At 30.8% G+C, this 20,007-nt stretch overlaps 1 protein-coding gene across 3 annotated transcripts in view; it reads right to left on the bottom strand.

Moving 5' to 3' along the window:
* Positions 1–19,325, bottom strand: part of LOC142225476 (breast cancer anti-estrogen resistance protein 3 homolog) — a 51,940-nt gene extending 32,615 nt beyond the window's left edge. For 2 of the 3 annotated variants that reach the window (XM_075295245.1, XM_075295244.1), the window contains exons 1-4: positions 19,029–19,325; positions 18,801–18,956; positions 7,309–7,504; positions 37–442 (exon numbers count right to left, since the gene is read on the bottom strand). In XM_075295245.1, the coding sequence (XP_075151360.1) occupies positions 37–442; positions 7,309–7,504; positions 18,801–18,956; positions 19,029–19,215 (945 nt within the window). In that variant the 5' untranslated portion in view covers positions 19,216–19,325. Of the gene's footprint in view, positions 1–36; positions 443–788; positions 1,048–7,308; positions 7,505–18,800; positions 18,957–19,028 lie in introns of those variants that run through there. The other variant, XM_075295246.1, reaches the window with a different exon arrangement.
* Positions 19,326–20,007: the final 682 nt, after the last annotated feature.

Here is a 20,007-nt window from a genome sequence, read left to right as displayed (position 1 = left end):
ACATAATGGGTAGGAATATTAAAGAAACACACTCACCTTGTTGATAACGAAGTGAAGCACAGATGTTTTAGTACGGCACGTAAGAACATAGTTATCCGGTTGTGAGGTACAATCTCTTATCAGAAAATCTCCCTCACGTTGAACAATTTCTTCGGCACGTTGCCGTGGCAATGGACCATGGTACCAGGCATGTGAGCGTAGATCACGTGAATCCAAACTTAGTTCCCATTCAAGGGCTTTCTTAAGGGCCAACACTTCTTGCTGTTCATTGGTTTGAGTTGTGATGGCACCTATCAGTGATGATGGTTGGCTAAATGACCCACCACAGCCCGAGGATTCGTTCTCCATATCAGTTTCTGCTGAATCCTTTACTGATGAGTTATTCTTGTCCGATTCACCTTGGTTTGTGGTGTCTTCACAACGGGGTTTTAGTTCCTCATAGCTATGATGAATAAAACCAAAGAAACAAAGTCAAAGGTAACAATTGTAAATATGAAAAACTCGGAAAAACTGTAAATAAAAAATTTTTTCCACAAATGAATATATACATATAACTCTATTTTTTTGTTTGATATTAAGTTCACTTGAAATGCAATTTTTCTTTTAAATATGATTTAAAAAACTCTTTTTGGGGCTAAAATTTTCACAATTTATTTTATTTTCTCAATAGAAATGGTTCACATATTCAGTTCACTGCCCTTGTAAGGGTTCACAATTTTCAATTTGTGTTCTTCTCAGGCTTAACAATACAAATTTCTTAATTTCCATTGGAGCTTTTCGAAACTTACTATTTTCAATGTAGATTCATTATTATTACAATAATTTTTTATTTCTTTTAAGTTATTAATAATTTTTCACGCCCGGCCCAGCCCAAGAAAATTTCTGTTTCTTTTATGTTTCTCCGGTTCTCTTCCACTTCAAATGTCGTTTCATCTATTGTTACTCTTTTATCCTATTCGATGGTGGTAAGGTCCTTTCTGCACAATCACTCGCACATACACCGATGATACACGCTCAGGACTTGTATACTCCTGGACGTGCATTTTCAATCTGAGTTTTTTGCCTGTGCCAAAGAGACACAAAGGCTGGTAGTAGATATTTTATTTTGGTTTTCTAACTAACCGCTTTCAACATCAACTGGATACACTCCCCAATAACAAAGGCATAAATATTGAAAAATCTACGAGGGTAGATGTAGAAAATTGTGTCGATGTGTTAGTTTATTAGACAGAGAAACATAAAATGTACACCATGCTAAGGGCTAATTTCTTTGAAAACATAATTTTAATAAAAGTATTTCTACAAACTTGCTTTAAAAGATTTTTCTCGATTTACCAAAGTTGAAAATCTTCAATACTCTCAATAAAAAGTGAACGTACCAGAAAGGAAAATCTTGGTCAATCTTAGAAAATTTAGATTATATAATAGAAAATTTTACATCACGTCGATATCAAAAAATAAGTAAATATTTTTCGATAAATTCAAGAAAATTTATTAGACATAATTAATTTTTTTTCGCTTGTTAAAGAAAATTTTGTAGTTTAAAGAAAAAATAGGAGTTTAAAATTGCAAACATGTCATTAGTGCCATTCGAAGTTCATTTGTAATAAAATTTACAAATTTAAATAAATAATGAACTATTTTGTGAGAAGTACGAATTTAGTAAATTTTTATGCTTTAACATATTTGTGCATAATATTAGACTTTCTCCAAACATAATAATTCCATGAACTACAATAAAGTTAAATTGGCTTTAGTGAAATAGAGGAATCACTTTTTTGAGTGTATATTACAATCGCCGATATGATATAGATAAGTAAATATTTTTGGAGAAATTCAAGAAAGTTTGTAAGACATATTTTATATTTTTACTAGTTAAGGAAAATTTTGGATTTTGAAGAAAAAAATGGAGTTAGAATTTGTCAAAATGCCATACAACATTTTCAACTATTTGAGTTTCACACTCAAAAAAAAGTGAACTCACTATTTCACTAAAGCCAATTTAACTATATTTTAGTTCATGAACTTATTATATTTGGTGAAAGTTTCATTTGCTCTAATAATTTTTTGCGTACGTTAGTTAAATGAACTAAAAGACGGAAAAAAATTATACACAAGTTAAGGATAGAGATTTACTAAATTCGTATTTGTCATAAAATAGTTCATTATTTCTTCAAATTTGTAAATTTTACTACAAAAGCGTCCATTGTGAACTTCGTATGTCACTAAAGACATTCTTGCAAATTTGAACTCCAATTTTTTCCTTCAAACTACAAAATCTTCTTTAAAAGGTGAAAAAAATTGTTTATGCCTAATAAATTTTCTTGAATTTGTCGAAAAATATTTACTTATTTTTGTGAAATCGGCGCGATGCCAGCGCTTGTAATACTGTTTAGTTAAAAATTTCTAAAAATATTCAAAATTTTCTAAAATTAATCAAAAGTTTTCTTCCTGGTGGGTTCATTGTTTTTTCAGTGCATTGTGTATTTTCCCCCTTTTTCAGCTCATGTAACTAAAATAAATCAAAAATTATGAAAGCGAAAAATTAGGTTATTATTTAGCTCCGTTTAAAAATTAGATATATGAGATTTGAGTAAGATCGGATAATAAATAAGGATATTATATATATATCCAAATTTCGGCAACCCGGGCTATATTTAAATTTTATCCGATTTTTTACAAATTTAATAATTGTGAACTTGTCTCTAAACCCCAACATAAACCTTTCGAAAGGATGACAGCGGAGTTTATTTTCTTTAGTGGACTGTATTTGACTTGACCGATCTTCTTGTGTAAATTTGAGATGACAGTAAAGAAAATGCTGTAATGGAAAATAAATAAGAAATACGAAATACATAAAAGTACAAATAATGCATAATGAAGGTAGTATTCATCCATTTATCAATTGCGAACGGAATCCTGCATACAACAAATACAATGACAGACGGACGGACACCAACGGCTAGGTCGACTCAGGAGGTGATTGTGAGCCGATCTGTACATTTTTTATGGGGTCTAAAATCTGTCTTGAAGGCACATTTTTGCAGATCAATGTTATTATACCCTAACCAATATATAGTTTTTTTGTTATTGTTTTGGCCATATCTCCTTAAATATGCGTCCTAGAGCGAAAAGGACTTTAATTCGTGACCACCCCCAAAAAAATGAAACATCCACCCAAATCCTAAAAATTTTAAAATTTTTATATGAAAAACTTGTTTTGCCCATATCTCCTAAACTAAGCGTCATAGAGCGAAAAGGACTTTAATTCGTGACCACCCCAAAAAAAAATTAAAATCCGCCCAAATTCTAAAAAAGTTGAAATTTTTATATGAAAAACTTGTTTTGCCCATATCTCCTAAACTAAGCGTCATAGAGCGAAAAGGACTTTAATTCGTGACCACCCCCCAAAAAAAATTAAAATCCGCCCAAATTCTAAAAAATTTAAAATTTTTATATGAACAATTTGTTTTGGCCATATCTCCTTAAATATGCGTCCTAGGGCGAAAAGGACTTTAATCTCCAAAAAATTGAAAAATCCACCCAAATGCATTAGAAACTATATATTTACTGTATTAGTAACTATATATTTGAAAAATTATTTTGTATAAAAATGATTTTCGCCTTAAAATTATTTTTATTCGTTATGCTTTTGTTATCGAACACAGAAAATATATCACCAAAATATTCCCAATTAAAACGTTGATTGAAGGCGATAAATTTTTCAATTAAAAATTTAATTGGTACTTTTAATTTTTTTAATCAAACTAGAAACATTAATCCAATTAAGTCAATGATTGAAATTTTTTTAAATTTTCAATTAAAAAAATTAATTTATATAAATATTTAAATTAAATTAAAAAGGATTCAAAATAGTTATAGAAAGTGATTGAAATATAGTATAGCGTTTAATAATAGTTTCGTTTTTAATTCAGAAATTAATTGAATTTTGCAATCAACATCAATTAAAAATTTAATGGAATCAATTAAAAAATTAATTGATATTTGCTAATGAAATCAATAATGTTAATTTTTAGTTAAGTATTTTTTTGATTCTCAATTAAAACTGTGATCATTTTCGTGATTGAAGACATTTCAATTAAATAGATTGATTCGATCAATTTTTTTTGATTGAATCTGAAAAATGTGTATTTTAACTTTTTGTTTTTTATGAAATAAATATTTTCGTTTTGTTTTTAATCAAACAAATAAATTTTTCGTTTTGTTTGTTATTGTTTTGATTTAAGCTTAAAACCATGCATTGACAAACTACAAGTGTAGCGTAACCAACAGAGGAAAGAGGTGACAGCCCGATGTATCAGACTCACTTAGACTATTCATTGTGATACCACAGCAGTGGATAGAGTTGGGTAGTTTGCGAACGAACTAGTTCAATTGAACGGTTCACTGAAATGAGCGAGCTGAACTAGTTCACATCTATTGTTCTTTTCCGTTCACCATGTCAGTTTAGCTAACTAAGCACATTTTATCAGTTTGTTCACTCAGTTATTTTCGCTTTCGTAATAATTGGACAATTTTCTGCCTTTACGCTCATATCGATCTTTTTTGCACATAAGCTGTCCGGGATTCTTTTCGCATGTGGTTTTTGGGATGAATAAATCAACGCAAGGCTAATGTGTTTCATTTATGTTGAACTGGAAGAAAGCAACAAAGTAAGTTGAAATGAACCGGTCAATAACCGAAAATGAACTAACTGACCGAACTAGTTCGTTGATCGGAAAAGAGCTGAAGTGAGCGATCACTACACTGAACTATAATGCCCAACACTAGTGGTGGACTTCTCTCTCATCACTGAGTGGTGCCCGATTCCATGTTAAGCTCAACGACAAAGAACCTCCTTTTTATAGCCGAGACCGAACGGCGTTCCACATTACAGTGAAACCACTTAGAGAAGCTTTGAAACCTTCAGAAATGTCACCAGCATTACTGAGGTGGGATAATCCACCGCTTTCGAATCTAGTAATACTCTATTTCAGACAGACTCTTTTAAATTAAATCTCAAATGAATAATCATGAATAAGAAACATTTGTGATTATTTAATAACAATTCATATTGAAATCGATTAAAAAAGTTCGAACTGTTCCGAATTACTCTCTACTAAAGAAAAGAGTAAAAATGTTGAAACGTCATAAACATTATAAACGAAATCTCTTTTGTGCGATTTTCGAATTTTAATAAGACGAGAACGTAGTATTGAAATTAGCACTTCAAATATACTTTCTTCGGTATTGTATAAACAACCCTCGTAGGAAACGGTTGTCTTACTTATGGACGAATGCTGCATGCTCTGGAGTAGATTACAACCCTCTTGGAGGCATTCTGACTGCATTTTTGCCGGATGAAAACAAAATGTATGTAAGCAGATGAGAGCCAAACCTTTTGGATGAAGAGAGCGAGAGAGACAATAGGTATAAGGGAGAATGAAATTTCGTAGTTTTCTCTCAGGCATGCGCAATTCTATTGTTATGACTTTTCATCATCGATACCATCAACAAATCCTGTGGGGTGTGTTTACTGCCTTCATCACAATTTTGTGCGGGCATCGCCGTTTATTCTTCCAGCGGCTTCGCTCTTACATCTCAATGAATTGTCAAGAATGTGAATGACCGTTGTATTTTTGATTCTTCAATTGAACAATAGCTCTTATGATGAATTGTTAAAAGCGTGGCAATGGTAAGAATAAGGGATACAAAAATTACTGCAGCCAATCGTGTAATTTATTTCTTAAATTTACAATAGCATTTCAATGAAGAATTTTGTGTTGTTTGTATCAAAATAAAATCCGTGAGTTGTAGTTTCTGAAAATCTATGTTATACAATATCTGAGCTTATACATTTACATTCCTTCCCACTACCATCGTTAATTAATAAAATCTAAAGGTAATACTACGCTGTATGAAGTGTTTCATTCGAAAATATTATATCCCAGCAAAAACTAGGTAACCACATCTCATTACAATTGGCATTACCAGGAGTATAGCTGTCATTACACGTTGCATTACATTGCGGTGAGTTATAATGACTAACTTGTAATGACAAAAATAAATACTTCTCGGTAATTTTTGATTTGTTATTTTCAAATTTTTAGGCAGTTGGCTGTTAATGACTTAATAAAATAGAATAAATGATGGTACCATTAGGTATAATTATTCACATAATTGAGCATTTACTTAAAAAATCAAAAAGAATATGTAATGTAACGTTAATGCTGATTATTTTTCCGTTAAGAAATTTTTATCACAAATAATTCATAGTAATTGTGTTTTAAATATCATATTATGTTTTAAATAAATGCTTTCTAATACCTCATTCACATTACACTTCTAAAATGCACTTAAACTAGATTTCAAATGCCATTTGCCTTATAAAAAAGGAGCTTAAAATCCACTTTTAGTAGATTTAGAAACTAATGTGAATTGGCTATTGGATATATTATAACGTAATTCACGAATCCAACTCTCTTAAACAACCTACATTTATTTCTATTTTAAGTGTGAAATTAATTTGCATGTAATCTTATTTAGATGATTTATTAGATTTTTTGTTTATTTATACAATATTCGTTTCTATTCAAGTAGTGCTCCTATTACAGCATTACTCGCTACATTTTGATCCATTGTAATCGGCGATAGAAATCAATGTTTTCGAGATTTGGGGTTGCCTGAATAAGGGGCTATTTTGCAAGCTCTGGTGTATCTACGAATAAGTGATTACATATTAGGTGATTATATGCTTTAAAAACACTACTTATTTCATGGCCGAAAGTATGCCTGGGGAGAAGTACTTTGCTCCTAGGACATGCGTATATAAATGTAATTCGGAGCGATGCCAATTAATAAGTGGTTATTAATTTTTAAATAGGCTTACCTACAAGATTACCGGGTAATAAGAGTTTTTGTTGGGATTATCTACAAGGAATTTGATCGTCCCAAACGTGTTTTAAGAGAAAAATTTTATTTTTGGACGATGAACATGCAATTTTTTGTCGCCAAAATGTTGTTTTCTCGAAAATAATAAAGATAAAAGAAGATTGTGTCTTAAAGTTATCAATACTTCAACTATCCGTTTCTTTGGCTTTGGGAATAAATACCACAATACTTAGACTACAGACAATTGAGCATCTTTGCTGGTGTATATACGGACCTATTTCGGAATTCAAAGAAGTGTATCTTCTGCAATTATTTTCACTTCCTATAAAAGTCGTCAACCAGTTTTAGAAATAATCAATTTGTAAAATATAAAAAATATTGTTGTGTGTGTGTATACATCCATATAACTTTACTTACATGATATCGGATTGTCCAAAAGTGAAACGTTTCTTTTCGACTGGACTATTTACTTTCGGATAACTGCGGTATGAGGTGTTCCTAAAAATAGACAAATCTTGCGAATCGGAATTAGTTGTGCTACCACGTGACATACGAATCGCCGGACAGGAGTTTTTACGTTTCAGCTGTAGTGTGCTGTTGTTATTGATTGAAGCTGAAATGAAAACAATGAAACGATTAGGTTTATCTGGAATTAGATAAACAGTTCGTATGGCTTTGTGTTAGGTTGGATTGATAATGAATAGATCGATTAATACAAAATGCGCTCTTATTATACACATGAAATGTGTGGATACTTTTGCGAAAGAAATGATTTATGACTTTAGTTATTTATTTAGTTTGTGATCCTATTTAGCTACCGATACTACCATGCATTTATAACATACATCCTGCTCAGATGTCTGTTGGCTGACCCATATCGGGATCCCGGAAAATACATGTCTATTCACAAACTGTTGATGATTAGTGTAAAAACAAACCGGGTAGTATTACTTCGACGTACTTAATTAACTACTCGTATAGAGAAAATACTGATCTCCACATAAACATGGAGCTGACAGTTAATAAGAAGGTACACTGTATTAGCTCAGAGTGTAACTTTTTAGCATCTCTATATGTTCTTCGTCTGCGACACAGTAACACTGTGTGCCAATACTTTGGCTTCATAATTCATATCTGACCGGCTAGTTTTCTAATAAGTACTCAACAAATTTATTTGTCTACACTTAAGTGTGACACCGTTTTCGAATCTTGGGGAACTAAACTCTGTTGGTAAACCTCTTGCTCTTACTGCCTGAGAAGGCTCTTAGACAACGAATGACCGATACGAGATCTGCAGTGGTTGCGAAGATATCAAGAAAATCTGGACCATCTAAAATTAATCCGCAAACAAGTTTAATAGAGTTCTTAGTGGCAAAAATTCTCAAATAAAATACCGCGTTGCCACTATTGTAGTGGAGGGAGTGATATAGATGATAGGGGCTGGACTTTATATCTCTAAAGACAAATTGGAATTGGGCCAGGTACACAGTGCTGAATCTGAATCTTCAATTCGATTTTTGATTTTAGTGGCATTGGTTCTTAGCCTGCGTAGTTCGCAGTCTACGAATATGCCAATATCTACTGTTTTTCTATGAGCTATTGGTTGGAAATGAAGCCACCGTTGTGCTAGCCATTGCACTGCGGTGGCTACACGCCCGCCTTGCATACAATTCCAGTCCCGACCAACGGTAGTTATTCCGTCTTAATAATGCTGTTGATATTTCAGAGAGGATCTAATGTGAAACGCCGTTCGGACACGGATATAAGAAAGGGGTCAGTGATCTTAACATAACATAGAATCGGGCAGCACTAATTGATAAGAGAGAATATTACCACCTGTGGTACTACAATGACTGAATACACAGAAAACAATTTCACGAAAAGTTTTCCAATTAACATCTTAATTGAGTTTTAAAACATATTCAATTAAAAATTTAATTGATTTATTTTTTAATTGAAACAAAAGTCAATAACAAAACTTAATAGTATCAATTAATTTTTTAATTGACTTTCAATTAATTTTTCATTTGTTACTATCATTTCTGTGACTGAAGACATTTCAATTAAAACATTAATTAGATCAATTACTTTCGTTATTGAAACAGAAAAAAATTATTTTTTGTTGTGTATGTTAGTGATCAACAGTGAGTCTAAAATATCGGGCAGCTACTATACCTAACCTATCAATCATTGATTTGTCGCCGTTCGCAACAACGTGGGGAATTTTGAAAAAGGATTTAGATGTGAAATCTTTCAAAATACAGCTGGTGCAAGAATTGAAGCCCAACAACCTATCGCAACGCAGAACTTTTAGGTCAATAGACTCTAGGAAGGATATTCGAAAAATTGTTTTCAGCGACGGCGCTCATTTGTGGTTCAATGGATAAGCAAATAAGCAGAACTTTCGCTTTTAGGGGGAAAATTAGCCAGAAGCATTGCAAATGGTACCAATGCATCTAGAAAAAATCAGAATTTGGGTCGGCAGAATTTGGGCATCATTGAATTTTACTTCTTCAAACATGATTTGAATCGTAACGGAACTGTGAATGGCGAGCTTGCGATGATATCCAAGTTTCCCCCAAAAATACAAGAGCTTGATTTGCATGACATGTGGTTTCAACAAGACGGTGCCATATGACAAACAGCATGCGTACACTGAAAAAACAGTGAACCCACCAGGAACAAAACTTTGGGTTAATTTTAGAAAATTTTGAAAATTTTTAAAAATTTTAACTAAACAGTATTACAAACGCTGGCATCACGCCGATATCACAAAAATAAATAAATATTTTTCGACAAATTCAATAAAAATTATTAGACATAAATAATTGTTTTCACTTGTTGAAGAAACTTTTGTAGTTTGAAGGAAAAATTGGAGTTGCAAATTGCAAGAATGTCTAAAGTAACATACGAAGTTCATGATGGACGCATTTTTAGTAAAATTTACAAATTTAAAGAAATAATGAACTACTTTGTGAGAAATATGAATTTAGTAAAACTTTATGCTTAATTTGTGTATAATTTTTTCCCAATGTTTAGTTAATTTAACTAACGTACGCAAAAAATTATTAAGAGTGAAGAAAACTTTTTCCAAACATAATAATTCGATGAACTAAAATAAAGTTAAATTGGCTTTAGTGAAATAGAGAGTTCACTGTTTTTTTGAGTGTAGCAATTAGTTAGTTCACGTTCCGTTGCGGTCAATTGGCGGCTATGTTAAAGCCAATGTCTATATTGTAGGCACTTTGTATAATAAAAATACTTTAAATATTATTTTTGGAAAAACAAGCCAAGGAAATTATTTTACAATTTATTGAAAATAAAAAAAAAGAAAATGTCATTCTGTTACTAACAACTACATAAAACGGAAGTTTTAATAAAAAGGAAAAAAAGAAGAATAATCCTTATAATATAGATAAGTCCGCTTCAAATGACGTATTGAAAGACAACAGCGAAGTATTAATTCGTGAGATATCGGGCGAAATGTTGAAAAGAATATGTCGTTTTTTAATTTTCCTATAGTTCTTAAAAATCACCCTTTGCAAATATTAATATTTTTCTTGCCGTAGGAAATGTGTACTAGATCAACAAGAAATTTACAGTTTTTAGTTTAGATAACACTAGTTTACACTGAAAATGTACACTTCATGAGAGTCGGCTTTTCTTATGTCTTTTGATCTGCTGAATTCGAAAAAAATGTTTAAAATTTTGTTATGGAACTGTTTATGAGATATCCCGTTTTTTTTAGTTTTTCGCTTTTTTTGACTAAACAAATTACATCTCGAGTTAGAAAGGTCCGATTATATCGTTTTTAATGAAAGAACGAATAATCGTGTTTAATTGGATCTGTGATTGGTTAAGTGGTTCAAAAAAATATCGATGCAAAAAAGGCAAACTTTCAAAAAAGTAAAGAAAAGTACAAACCATTGGAAAAACTAGATGAAATACGCCAGAAAAATGACAAAGTTATAAGCAATTGAGTGAACAAATCCGATGTCAAATCATGCTAATATGAGCCACTCTACCACACTAAAATGCCACTCGGCCAAACAAAAATGCATTTTTGTGTGGCCGAGTAATATTTTTGTCAACTTTGTCATTTTTCTTCTACACGCTCACAAAAAATCGCTTCTGTAACATATACTCCCAAACATATTTTGCTTAAAGCATATACATTTTTGGGTATTGCCCAAACATTTATATGTTTGATCTCTTCCAATATATAATATGTTTGAAAGCATATTGGTCTAAACAATATATGTTTGGGTAGTCTAAGTTCCAAACATTTTGTATTTTTGCATCCAAATTCAATAATGTTGTCTTCCAAAAAACAATATGTTATTATGTGAACATATAATATGTTTGGAAGCATTTTGCACCCAAAAATATTATATGCTTAAAAAAATTCTCCCAAACAATATTGTGCTCAAAATTTTATTTATTTATTTATATATTTACAATCATAATGAATTATGAAAATAAACAGGTAATATAGGTGCTAACAACATAGGTTTTCGACCTGAATGCTCATAATTTTGTTTCTGCCCAATTGTATATTCCCCCACATCTTTCTCACTTCCACGAGATTTTTTAGTTCTTAGCACTTTTTCTGTAATACAAACATTGTAGAAGAAATTATTCAATTGGATTATTTTTTTTTTAATCTAATTTTACCTTTTGCCGGACGGGGATTCGAACAGCGGACCACACAGTTTGTAAGGATCAAAGAAGTAGCTGATCAATTGCCCAAGGAAAAATAAAATGTTAATTTTGTAATAACAAGCAACAACCACCAACTTAATTCAATATCGCTCCCTGTTAAATAGCGCTCCAAGCTACTAAACACATATATGTTTATAGGCTATTTCTAAATTAATATATGTTTGCATCCAAGCAATTATATTTACAAACATTTTATGTCCCAAACATAATATGTTCTAACATATTAACATATATGTCCCAAACATGTTATGCTAGTTTATGAACATTGTATGCTTGCACTCAAAAATATTGTGTTTAAAAATTTGTGTTCCAAACATATAATGTTTATAGCCAAACATATGAAAAACAGTCTTTTTCATCCGAGTAGTTGGTGTAATTACTTACGTTAGAGTATCATCTATATGACCATAAAGAGATTTTTTTAATGGTTTATACTTTTCTAGCGGAAAAGGTCCATTGTAAAATACGATTTTTTTGAAAATTTGGCCTTTTCGCATCGATATTTTTTGAACCACGTAACTTATAACAGATCCAATTATAAACGATTATTCGTCATCTTAATACCTTTCATTTAAGTACAAACGACGATATTAGTGAAAAAGAGCGAAAAACTAAAAATAACGGGATATCTCAATAACTGTTCCATAAAAAATTTTTCGAATTCAGCAGATCAAAATACATAAAAAAAGTTGACTCTCATCAAGTGTACATGAAAACAATTTTTATTGTAAACTAGTGTAATTTTTAGTTTTAATTCGGTAGGTTAAGGAGATCGAGAAGGCCAGTTAGAACACAGTATAAAATCGAAAATACACAGAAAAAAATTTCGGTAGTTAAACTAACGTTAAATTGAACTTATTTTTATTGGAAACAAATTATTTGCTTGTAGTTCAATTTTATTATTTTTATCGAAATTTTCCACAGCTTAACGAAATCTTACTTTTTTTAAGTATGTCTCAAAAATTTTATGAACTAAACGTGAGTATAAAGTTCAATGACCGTACACATAAGTTCAATATGAACTAAACCAAATGAACATTTTCGTACGATTCCCAAAAATAGTAAGAATGAACTACTTTATGGTTAAAATGGTCATGATTTGGCGCCAATGATTTTCTTCTTTACTTTTAGTCAATTTTTGCTTTTATGAGCTGATGTAATTTCGTGAACTGCAGTTAAAAAGTACAACAGGGCAATAAAATTTCCTGGTTTTAACAACGCTTTGAGGAAATCTCAAAATGTGGATTAAAATTTAGTTCAATTTTCGTGCGTGGTAATTCATTCTTCCTTCACTTTTTTTCGGTGTAGATAGAAATCGGTTTGGTTAAGAAATCCATCTAAAATAATACGTCCAATGATGTGCACGCAGAGAAGAATCATGATTGTCACAATCATATTCGAAGAGCAAAATAATATGATAAGAGCTACTTTTGCGGCGACCATGCAACATTTTCACCTGCAACCATGTTTGCTCAGTGAAAATGGTTCTAAGAAAAATAAAATTGTCCTCATCTAAAATGTTATTATATTGATAAAAATAATTTAGTTTGGCTCAAAACAATGGTCACGATCAAAAATGTCATGGTATTCATCAAAAATGTTTTCTTCCAGTTAAAAGAACATGGTCACAACCTAAAATGTTTTGATCTTTATGAAAAAAAACTTCTTTCGTCGTCGAAAAAGGACGCCACTTGAGAAAAGAATACACAAAATTAACTATATTTATTTGTTTTTATTTATTTATAAACTAATTCATTGTTTATTCGTATTTATGATGTCGTGCAAGCAAACATCACATAATTGTACACACACTATTTTGGTACAGTGTACATGATTTTCCTAACCATATAATGGTCTCATATTCTATCATTTAAATAATAGAACATGTTTGCGGCATTTGAGAACCATTTAAATGCTTATTGCCAGCATACATTTTTCTCTGCTCGAAAATTATGTTTACAACCACAAAATACATGGTTTTCGCGACAATTACATACTCTAGATAATTATTAAATGGATGCGGTAACCATGTCCAAACGTGTTTTTCCTGTGCGTGTGTGTGGAGGTTCAACTTAGGTTTCGAGCCGAGGTTCTATAGATATACATAGATAATCTACTTGTCTCTTTAAAAAAAATGTGTCAGTTCCAAAAATTAATTTTCTGACATTTCGTTTTGATTTTTTCGTAAAGAATCAATCCCAAACATTAATTTTCGTGCATTTGCTTTTGTGTAGTCCGTAAAGAGCAATGCTGCTCAAAATTAAATTTCGTATTTTCGCGGTTTTGATCACAATTTTTTGTTCAAATATGAACTTTTAATATATTTATTTATTTATAAATCCTCTGGTGCATCATACACGTTCTAATTTTGTGTAAAATTGGCAAACTACAAAAAGGAAAACGAAAGAGAATGTACACCCTAAAAATCGCTTCTATAACATATACTCCCAAACATATTTTGCTTCAAGCATATACATTTTAGGGTATTGCCCAAACATTTATATGTTTGATTTCTTCCAATATATAATATGTTTGAAAGCATATTGGTCTAAACAATATAATATGTTTGGGTAGTCTAAGTTCCAAACATTTTGTATTTTTCCATCTAAATTCAATAATGTTGTCTTCCAAAAAACTATATGTTCTTATGTGAACATATAATATGTTTGGAAACATTTTGAACCCAAAAATATTATATGCTTAGAAGAATTTTCTCCCAAAGAAGATTGTGGTCAAATTTTTTTTCTGCCTAATTGTATATTCCCCCACATTTTTCTCACTTCCACGAGTTTTTAGCACCTTTTTCTGTAATACAAACATTTTAGAAGAAATTATTATATTTTACATTTTTTTTTAATTTTACCTTTTGCCGGACGGGGATTCGAACAGCGGACCACACAGTTTGTAAGCCAGCACACTAACCACTGGCCTACGTAGCTGTTATGGTCATCAAGAGATAATTATCGTTATAAGTTATATTTATATAGCAAACTTAACATTGTTTAACAACGTAACATAATATGCAAACTTAACATTGTTTAACAACATAACATTGTTAAACATACATTTGTTGGCAGCGTGGAGCAGTGGTTGGTCGTCCGCCTTGCGTGACAGGGGACCAACACCATTTTTTTTAATATATTTTTTAACATATATTCCAGATACGTTCGGAAGTTCCCGAAAAGGTGTTCAGCACTACATACTATTATATTAAATTTTTACTACGAAATTGTAAAGTGTGTTTTATAAAAGACTTAAAGTCAGAAAAGAAAAGTGCTTGATAAAAACGAAATGGAAATCGAATATTATTTTTTGTATTGCAACAATAAAAATTGTGTAACAAATAAAGGTTTTTGTATACAAGTTTAAAATTTTCGAAGAAATTCAAAAACTCTTACAAAAGAAGAACGTGAAGTCGAGTATATATAAATAGTTTTCATCGAATCCTAAGTTTAACGATAACCATTCAAAAGCACATTATATTTAAATTCTAAACAGTAATTTTAAAACAGCACATAAATTTATTTTGGTGTGAACAATTGTTTGCTAGCATGTAACACCATTAATTTATAAATACAAATAAATATATAAATTTTTATAAACGAATAATTTTGTACTTAATTTAATTCTTAAGGCCGGTATAAATTGGCATTATCTCGTTAAAATGGCCATGTTTACCCTTTTACTGTTCTTTAATAATTTCTTTTAAAGAAAATAAACTTATTCAATTGTTGCTTTGGATCTTTCCCCACCATGTTATAATACAATTTACCGGAAAAAGTTGTAATGTTATTCTGGTTTTGCCGCTAAAATGAGAAATAATTTTAGCGGCAAAACTCGAACTCAATGCCCACTTTTATTTTCGAAAAAATAAAAGTGGGCATTGAGGTCGATACTTTCAATGAAGTCGTGTTGTCGTTATAATTAAGTGATTTGACTTAAAAATGGGTATCATAATATGAAAGAACAAATTTTGGACTAAGGTCAACTTGACTTTAATAATTCAGAAAAATTCTTTAAAATTAATGAAACTGTCTTTAAATTTGTTGCATTTTTGCATCATGACTACAAGGCAAAAATCATTCAAAAATAGGATATGTTTTTCAATACTTTATTTTAAAGACATTTTTTTACTTGAAACATAGCATAATTTCTACTGGAAGTCTTGGTTTTAACGGACATTTTATAGCATATGAAAAAAAGCTGAAAAAGCGACAAATTGAAATGTGCTTCGTAGAGTCAAGTTCACAAAACCCCATTTAAAAGAGAATTGTGTTTTAAAAGCATCCTTACTTGTATTCTCCGCTTCTTTGTTCGGAATCAATATCAAAATTTTAAAATTTTCTTTGTGTATATATATTTGTAATGCGCCAATTGGTTACTTTCATTATTTTACTTCCAGCATACACTTTGTCTCTCTCTTTGTAAACACATATATGTTTATGGGCTATTTCTAAATTAATATATGTTTGCATCCAAGCATATTATATTTACAAACATTTTATGTCCCAAACATAATATGTTCTAACATATTAACATATATGTCCCAAACATATTATGATAGTTTATGAACATTATATGTTTGCACTCAAAAATATTGTGTTTAAAAATTTGAGTTCCAAACATATAATGTTTATACCCAAACATACGAAAAACAGTCTTTTTCGTCCGTGTAAGCGTGCTCTTATTTTCTTCGTTTATTCTTAATCTTCGGAACTGTCAAACATCCTTTCACACCGATGGATCATCTATATACAAATGTGATCAAAAATGTCATTATTTTTGTTCCCTCTGTTCTCTTTGTGATGAAGTGCTCTATTTGGTTGGCAAAAAAGTACATTGTGCGTTTTTATATGAAAATGTTTAAATTTTGCAAAAAGTTCGTTATTATGTTTTTAGTGGCGATGAATTGAATGCAATTTTAATAAAAATTACACGGAAAAAACTACCACCAGAATATTTCCAATTAAAAAGTTAATTGAAGTTGAATGTTTTTTCAATTAATAAATTAATTGATACAATTAACTTTTTAATCAAGATAGAAACATTAGGTTAATTAAGTCAATGATTGAAAATTTTAAAATTTTTAATTAAAAAAATTAATTGATAGAATTAACATTTTAATCAAATTCAGAAGACTAAGTCAGTTAAAAAAAGTGATGAACATTTCTTAATCAAAATAAAAACTCTGAGCCAATTCAGAAAGTAGTTGAAAATAGTTACCTTTTTAAATAAAAAATTAATTGGGGTTTGCATTCAAAATCAATTAAATTTTTAATTGAATCAATTAAAAAATTAATTGAAAATTGCTAATGACATCAATTAATTTTTTAATCAAGGATTTTTTCTATGCCCAATTAAAACTGTGATTGATACTATCATTTTCGTGATTGAAGACATTTCAATTAAAAAATTAATTGGATCAATTAATTTCGTGATTGAATCAGAAAAATATTTTTTGTGTGTAGTTACTAGATGAACCGAAAAAGTCATTGTAGTAGAAAAGAAAATACTGTTTTTAGCTCTAAGAATTGAGGGAAAATCTCTCTGAACAACCGTCAAATCTTTTAAAAGATCGTTACTTTGTGTCTAAAATGCCCGAAAGAAAAGAGTTCTGCGAAAACACGTGGAAAACCAAGCAAGACACTTCGAAAAAGAGATAATCTTTTAGTCACTCGCCCCAAAAAAAAAGATCCTTTCAAATCATCCAGACAAATGTCTGCTGAAATAGGCAATGTGATATCTGCACGATCTATTGGGCGGTGATTAGTGCATGCCAAATGCCAAAAAAAAATTTGTAAGATGAGACTATGCTTCACCAGAAAACATTATATCAGGAACCTGTTCGAATATAGGAATATATTGGAGAACACAATGCTGCCGTACGCAGAAGAAAACATCCCTCTAAGGTGGGTGTTTCAATAAGACAACGATCCTAAACTCACTTCTCGCTTTATTAAAAATTGGTTCCAAGACAATGACATAACCCTTCTACATTGGTCTACTTAGTCACCAGACCCTAAACCTATTGAAAACCTTTGGGGAGAGTTAAAACACAGAATTGGGAATGAAACTTTTAAAAATAAACAACACTTTGGAATTTTGTGAAGATTACATGGTAATGAAAACTTAGATGAAACCAGTCGGAAGCTTGTAAGCCGTATGTCAAAGCGAGTATAAAATGTTATCAAAATAAAGTTGGATGCACTGGTTATTGATAATGTAACAAAATTATGTTCAATTTAAACCAACAAAATTCAAGTGGACCTGTATATTTCACGATTTTGGAAAATGTACTTATTATTCTGTCCATTCATTTTTGACTCTTACTTTGCCTTAATTGGATTAGCTTTTCATTTCACTTGTCTTTTCCAGAAAATTATTTACCTTTAAGTTAAATGAATGTCGTTAATACACAGAAAAAAGTGAATACTTGAATCAAATACAAAAATTGTGATTTCAATTATTTTTGTATTTGATTTTCAGCTTATAACGAAAATCATAAACACAATTACCCAAATTGTAAGGTTGTCATAAAATTATTTTCAAATGAAGGAATATTTGTGTTGATTTTTTTTTGCTTTTCAATTTACCACGGAACATAAAAAAAAACTCTACTGCACTTATTAATTTGACCACATGTGTATATTCTATTGTCTATGGTTCAACTTACACACAAAAAAATTTCACGAAAATTTTTCCAATAAAAATTTTAATTGAGTTTTAAAAAATATTCAATTAAAAATTTAATTGATTCAACAAATTTTTTAATTGAAACAAAAATCAATCACAAAAATAATATCAATTAATTTTTTAATTGGATCAATTAACTTTTTAATTGACCTTCAATTAATTTTTTAATTGATACTATCATTTCTGTGATTGAATCAGATTTTTTTTTTGTGTAGGTTTCGAGCGGAAGAGTTCTCTAATAAGTGTAAATGTATTTGATTTGAATTAACGAATAGTATCGAAAATAATGCAAAACCCGAATAGGGTACTAGCTTCAAACCCGAATACTTTACAAATCACTAAAAATATTTTTTGTGTAGGCCTGTTTTTAAACTAATTATTTTCATAAACAAAGCGAAATAACACATCAAACATTTTTGCATGTATTGTATAAAGCCTCAGTCAGTCGGTTTAGTACATTGATGTGTTTTTGTGGCATTTGATTCGTGACCTACCTTCTAGATTCATTGATTGTCGACGTTTGGCCTGTACTCTCACTAAGCTTGAGAGCATTTTACTTCGGTGTTCCATATTTTGTACTCCCATTTCTTTTAGGGCTGCATCATCTAAATCAAGTAAATCTTCCACACACGGATACTTTTGGAAAATGGCTACAACAATAATTTGATTTAGTTTCTTTTTTCAAACCACAACTTTTTCATTTGTTCAATTCCATTGCCTACTTTCATACTCTGCCAAATCCAATAAATCCAGCCATTCTGATATTGGCATTTTCGAATTGAAAACCGTCATTGTTTGAGCATCTTTGCTACGTCGCATACTGGAATAGCGAAAGCTCCAATAGATGCTAGCACGACGTTGTTGTGGTATGCACTTGGCATCCAATTGGCGGGTCTGTACGTTACCCATGCTCAAAACACGCGGCGCAATGTAGACGATTGCTTAAACTTGGGATCGAGAGCGCCCTCGGTCATTTGCAATAGTTGAAGAACGTTTTAATGTTTCGACCGCTCGCTCAGTTGCTTATTGACTGAAAACATTGTCAATGTCATTTCGTGCTGAGAACCCAAAAGCAAATAACGTTGAAGTCGATGTCTATAGCTCTGCCGGCCGTGGATGATTTGCGTATGTCGGCGTTCGTACTCATGAATGAGTTCTGTTGTTTAAAATAAAATTGTAATATGTTTAATTGTATATTAGTGGGTACACTACACTATGCACACTAAAACAAATCTAACTGTTTAAACGAAATTTTAGACAAAGACGGATCAAAACCGACCCGGCGATCCTAGGAAATGTTCAGCGAATGGCATATTCACGCAAAAATATACCTTTTTGATTTAATCACGAAATTAATTGTTCGTATTAATTTTTAATCACGGAAATGATAGAATCAATCACCACCGCCTATTAAATAATCAATTGATCGAATTAAAAATGTAATGGACTCAACTGATTTCTGTGATTGATTTTTGGTTTTATAAACAATATATTGAATCAATTAATTTTTTTATTGAATATTGACTGAATTGGATTTAAATGTAATTGAAAAAATACTGCTGATATCTTTTCTGTGTAGTAAGTGTATCTAAGGTGTATTTAGTAGAACTAGGATTGTCAGATTCAAATGGCCTATTGTCTGGAATTTTGGAAAAAATCTGGATTTCGTTAATCCCCAAATATGAGGAATAATATGAAAAA

The sequence above is a fragment of the Haematobia irritans genome, chromosome 2 (assembly GCF_050003625.1).
Source record: "Haematobia irritans isolate KBUSLIRL chromosome 2, ASM5000362v1, whole genome shotgun sequence".
Lineage (NCBI taxonomy): Eukaryota > Metazoa > Arthropoda > Insecta > Diptera > Muscidae > Haematobia > Haematobia irritans.
Note: the sequence above shows the minus strand (reverse complement) of the source record. Positions and strands in the feature narration are given on the sequence as shown.